Below are 6,457 nucleotides of genomic sequence, written 5' to 3' on the forward strand. Positions count from 1 at the left end.
AAATCCCCAAATGCTTTGTGAGTGTGGAATAAATAACACTTGCCCTTTTGTCTTTCGGTTGGAGATGGCTCTGGAAACTGCATGCTTTGTCCATTTTTCTTTTTGCAAACATTAAACAAACACATGCCCTGAGTGGCAATACCTAATTTTGTCACTGTATATTTTAAACCAATCTCACATTAACAAAGGTTCATTTGTTTTGGCACTAATAATTGTGACCTTAACAACAATATCTTTGTTAGTGAAGACCGCATAACAACACGACCTTTTCTTATGATAAGTCTATGTGCCTTTCATGATAAGTCATTATCAGATTCTACAATAATTAACTCTTAGAGCCAGAGAAATCCATGTTGTGATAATCTCATCATACAATAATTGAATCTGAGCGTACACATATTCTTAGAATCAAACACCCAAATTCTCAATCATTGAATGGATTTACTTCGCATAAATGTCAAGCACGACAAGACAATCAATTTCTCACACCAACTTCATATTTTTCTTGGAGATTGAATAATAAATGGATTTTGAAGTAGAGCAGTATTAGCAGAAACCATCCCAGAAAGATGCTAGAACATTTTGGGGAGAAAATTTATAGAGCAACTAAAAAGCGGATTATATAATCTCATATGTTGCAGATAAAACTACTTTGGCTTAAATTCAATAGGCATTGGCAATGGCATGTTCATCATTGACACTTGGTTTACACCAACAGGTAACCACCAGGTCCTCTAATATTAAGATTGGTTTGTTCATTCATGAATTTTATCACAAATGAGAGGGATGAGAATAAAATAAAACAAAACTAAAACCAACCTCATTCGGCAGCAAAGACCTTGGTTTCTAACTGGTAGGCCTTAGTGAAGAAGGCTGGCCAACAGAGGTATGTTGACATGATGCTGCAAACAGTTGATGCCCCAACAAGCATGTTCATCACGACAATCTGTAGTTGAATGGCTTCTAGAGGAGACGCTCCTCCCATTATAAGGCCGGTCATTGCTCCGGGAAGCGCTATGAGGCCCACGGTTTTGGCATTGTCCAAGACCGGAGAGAGGGCAATAACTAGAGCTCTTTTCACTTGTTGAATTGTTGCTTGACGAGGAGTAGCCCCAAGAGCTAATGCTGTCTCCACCTGAAAGTGAAATTCATATGAACTCTTTAACGATGATGCCAGACTTTAAAACTCAAAAGATATCTCAAAACTATTAATTATTTGAAATGGCTTTAAAATCCATAAATCAGAACCATGTCATGAATTGGACATCATGGGAGAAGGAAAGGACGGTGAATTGTTTTTAAGGATTTATATATACAACCCGCATAACATGTCCATAGGATTTGAGCATGCTACTATGATACAATAATATAAGGTTAGTTAACAAACAGCTATTCACAAGAATCCAAGCCAGAAAACTGTCACAATAAGTGGACATTCAAGTTGTGTTTGAATGGACAGATTTGCGTAAAAAAAAAAAGGGAAAAGATAAATGAACTATAAGCTTCTTTTGTTTCTCATTTTCCTTTCTTTTTCTTTCCCTGCACAAGGAGGGTAAAAATTGTGCCAAGTTGTCTGCCGACTAGGTGGATGATAACTATAGAGGCCTAGACAACCTTCGAAACCTCTAGGGAAAGTCTTAAGCTGATAATAACCCCTCACTTGCCAATTCTTGTGTGTTCGATGGTCTAGGATTCATAGAAAACTACTGAGGAAATGAATTGTTTTACTTTAAAAAAAAGTGTTATTTCAATAGGGACCTACCAAGTTCATTTGGACCTTAATATCATCCCGGAGTCTTTTCATGGTAACCCCAGTGACTGTCATTGAATTGCCAACCATCATCCCTGCAACTGGGATGATGTACCTTGGAGTGAAAGGGAAAACGTTCAGCACAACTAGCAGCAACATGGTCACCGCAGTTCCAGCGAGAATGGAGACTCCTGCAACATACTTCCCCTTAGGAACGTGTTTGGCACGTTGACCTGCTGTATAACCAGCAACGGCAACCTGCAGGAGCCAGCAAAAGGAAATAAGGCCAATTGAAATCAAAACCTAGGAATAAGTATAAGCAATTTATCACTGCTCCAAGATAGAAGGTGCAACTCTCAATCCAAACTCCAATGATATAAGGTGCCAAAAGCATACTTTTGGCTCAAATAAGGTTATTGGATTTATTTTTGGTATCAACTATTCAAACTATACAAACTAAGCCTTGAACTATGCATTCCCAGCAAATCCTTAATAGTCACACACACACACACACAAATGTAAGAAAGAATTTCATCATTCATTATCAAATTAAAACATGGGGAAAATGCAAATTAGTGTGAAGAAGTGAAAATAATTTGAAAAAACATGAAGATGCAAGTGGTCTTTTGCCCTAGTGCAAGCGAAAACTATGATCTTACTTGCACCAGAGCACAAACTCTACTTGAACTTCCATATTTTTGTAATTATTTTCATTTTCATTTATTTCACTGATTTGTAATTCCCCATTAAAACGTTGGGTAAGATACAATACACATATCAACAAACTAGTGTGATAATACTATTTTCATATTAACGAGAAAATAGTATTAAATGAATCTTTAAAACAACAACCCAGAGTAGGTCAAAACTTCATTATTTCATATTAGAAAGGGGCTGAAATATTAAATTAGACTAACACATGCAACTAATGTCAAAACTTAATTTGAGTACCAAGCAAGTTTTCTTGTCCTTTCTTGTTTGTTACCACCAACAAATTTCTCATTCTGAGCATTCTATACTTGAAACAGTCTAATAACAAAGGTGAATCATAAAAAAGTGATAAACCTTCCTTTCCTATCTATAAATGAATCTTTAAAACAACAACCCAGAGTATTATATTCAGAAGACAAAAATGTCCCATCACCACTGCATATAAAAAGCAATAAATTAAGATTTGGGAACAAAAAGTTCCAATCAACTAATAAGTCTAGTTCACATATCAGCTGGATGACATGGTAGGCCGGTTGAAATTCTTTCTCAGTCAAACAAAAAACACAAGAAAACATGCAGAAAATTCAAAATTGAAGTCTATTAACAACAATTTTTTTCTTTTCTTTTATCCTGTTATTCACCAACATGGAAACCTCATTTTAAGAACCCTATCCATGATCTAATCAAGCAAAAGTCCATCAAATAAGTTATAGAACCTTGATTTCCTGCAATATTGATAGTACAAAACCATAAACTAAAAATTAGAAAGAAAAATTCTATCACTACTGATAAAAAGAGAGAGATTTGGGAACAAAAAATCTCAATCCAACACTTCTCTCTTATAATTCAAGATCCAAACACATTATTATTAGCATAATCCATCAATAACTGGCTTAATTGTGGTGATGCCATTGAAAATTTCCCATCAAACCAAGAAAGCACAAAACATGAGATGCGTTATATTTTTTCTATTTTCCTTTTTCAGTTTTCTGATCAACCAAACACAAGAGAAGAGAAAGAGTACCATGAAAAGATAAGCAAGGATAATCCAGGTGACATTTTTCTGAGTGAAGATGAATTGAAGAACAAACCCAATGACAGAGAGCTGAACAAAAGCCCTGAAAATCGAGTACACCATTTCCCACCCCAAATCCAGTTTTTGCCAGTAAGATAAGATGACCGCCATGAGCACCACCGCCAAGGCCAAAACGGGCTTCACCATACCCTTCAAGAAATTCACCAGCCATCCCAAGTCCATGACTGTACTTTCTACCAACCCAAATCACAAATATGAATCTGTGACCAATAGGAATCAATGAATACTTGAAAATGTTGCAGGTGATGATTATATAGAGATGGCTATGGGTACAGAGAGAGGTACGAGAGAGAAGCGACCTTCCCCTGGTGAGGGAAAAGTAGTGAGAGATACCTCGTGGAGTTTCTTACTTTTTGAGGAAGAAAATTAATTGATGATAAGAAAGTGGAATGCGGAAAGAGATGATCTTGAGAAAAAGGTATTAATTGGGGAAAAAAACAGAGAAATAGCAAGTGGAATAATATTCACATTGAGTAGGCTCTTTTTCAAGTTGTTGGGCCCAATCTGGGAGCACAGTTAAAAATTAATTTTTAATTTTTGACTTATTTTAAAGGATAAATTACATTAATAGTCTCTATAATTTGAATTTTGTATCACTTTAATTGTTAATTTTTTAATTATAACACATTTGATCTTGAATTTTGAATCTTGTTTCAAATAAAGATAATTGAAAATATCATTGCTTAATTTCAAGAGTAAAATCGTTAATTTGATAAAATATAAACTAATTTAACAAAAATAAATGTCAAAAAAATATTTTTAAAATTTTTAAAATTATTTCTACAATAAAATTATATAAAATTTGATAAATCTTTTAGATATTTTTTTATTTTTTTATTTTACCAAATTAATTTTTATTATATGTTTAGATAATGATTTTGTAATGAGTAGTTGTTAAACTTTTAATGTGTAATTGATACATTTAGGAGTTGTTTGAGATGTTCTAAATAAGTACACTTTTTGACTTTTTATGAAATATGGATTGGGTTTGAGGTGATGTGGTAAATAGGTGATGTGACTTAAATAAGATGATGTGACTTAAATAGGATAGTAAATTTTTTACTTTTATTAAAGATGCCAAACCTGACCTTAATATATGAAATATTTTTAGTTTTTGATTTTTTTAATTTAATGGATTTGTTTAATAATTATATCAAAATTGTCGCCATATTTGACTTTTGAAAAAATAAAAACTAATTTAATGAAAACAAAAATAATCACTCATTACATGATTATCATCTAACACACATAATAAAAATTAATTTGGTAAAATAAATAAATAAATAAATGTCTAAAAGATTTATCAATTTTACATAATTTTATTTTTAGTGGGTAAAATTAATTTTTAAAAATTCTAAAATATTTTTTTGACATTTATTTTTGTCAAATTAGTTATATTTTATCAAATTGACGGTTTTGCCCTTAAAAAATCAAATGATATCTTCAATTACCCTTATTTGGAATAAGATTCAAAATTCATAATCAAATATATCACAATTGAAAAGTCAGGATCAAAATGACACAAGTCCCAAACTATAGGGATCGTTAGCGTAATTCACCCTATTTTGAATTATATTACTTTTTTATTTTTTACATATTTTTATAAAAAAATTTAAAAATCAGTTTTTAACTAATTTTTTAAAACAATCCGTTATATCAATTTGAACGAGCATTTCAGCATGACACTCATTTGGGAATCGATTTCATGGATTATTTATTTGTTTGGGTATAATATTTATCAAAAAAGAAATTAAAATAATTAAATATCGGTAGTTATATATTTCAATCATATTTGTTTTTAAAAAATAGACAACAAATATAATTTTAAAAATAGTAATTCATTTTTTTAATATAAATGTGATTCAAACATATTATTTTGTTTTTTTGTATAAATATTTTACTCAACGAATCGTAAAAAATGAATAATTTAGATCATCGAAATCAGTCCCAAAATGGGTCTATAAAGCTAAATACTCTCTCAAGTTGAGATGACCAACTAGAAAGAAACCAAATCTATTTACAATTTCATAGTGATGCAAGCCTTTCATATGTATGGTATATAGTGGTGAAGTTAGGAAATTAAATCAGATGGGGCACTTATTAATTATAATATTGAAAATTTTTACAAAAAATATTTCACATAAATTTTTACGATTGATTTCAAGAAAAATAAAAAAAATACATTTTATGTGTTTGGTATGAGTTTTTTTGATTAAATTTTTTGAAAAGTGAATTTTTGTTTTTAGTGAATATTTTTAAAATTTTAAACATTTTTTTTATTTTTTTAAATGCACCTTACTTAGATGTATCTAAAAAGTGAAAAAATTTGTGAAAAAATATTTTAAAAAATTAATAAATTCAAAAAATATATTGAGTTCTCGTAATTTTTTTTTAAATATATTTTTTTGGTATTTAGTGAATTTTTAAAAAAAAAATCACAAAAATTATACTTTTTATGTGTATTTATGTTAGGTATGTCTAAAAAATAAAAAAATTACTTAAAATATTAAAAAAATTCAGTAAAAATAAAAAAACACTAAAAATAAGAAAATAGAATTTTCTGAAAAGTGTTTTTGGAAAACCAAAACAAACAAAGTCAATGTTATTTGTAACTAATTTATTATCGACAATATAAAAATAGTCACGGCTAGAAGTTTTAAAATAAATTATATAATGATAAAGTAATTTTTTATACCAAATATGAGTAAAAATTCTATATAATATTAATACTGCGTCATCATTGACATGTGATATACTCACCAATGGTAAAGAAACACATGGAGGATGAACAACACATGTCAAAATGTAACTAACAATCCAATAAATTTTTTATATCTTTATTAAGATTAATTATGCTTCCATGTCAATAATAATAGATATCGTCATTATATTGAAATTTT

At 30.1% G+C, this 6,457-nt stretch overlaps 1 protein-coding gene across 1 annotated transcript; it reads right to left on the minus strand.

The window, feature by feature from the left end:
* Window positions 1-635: 635 nt before the first annotated feature.
* Window positions 636-4,063, minus strand: LOC114258882 (protein ALUMINUM SENSITIVE 3). Its single transcript, XM_028198888.2, has 3 exons — window positions 3,486-4,063; window positions 1,763-2,008; window positions 636-1,135 (listed from the first exon to the last, which is right to left on the minus strand). The coding sequence occupies exons 1-3, from the start codon at window positions 3,717-3,719 to the stop codon at window positions 821-823; spliced, it is 795 nt and encodes a 264-aa protein (XP_028054689.2). The 5' UTR covers window positions 3,720-4,063; the 3' UTR covers window positions 636-820.
* Between the last annotated feature and the right edge of the window lie 2,394 nt (window positions 4,064-6,457).

Source organism: Camellia sinensis, chromosome 10 (assembly GCF_055761805.1).
Source record: "Camellia sinensis isolate YWXY chromosome 10, ASM5576180v1, whole genome shotgun sequence".
NCBI lineage: Eukaryota > Viridiplantae > Streptophyta > Magnoliopsida > Ericales > Theaceae > Camellia > Camellia sinensis.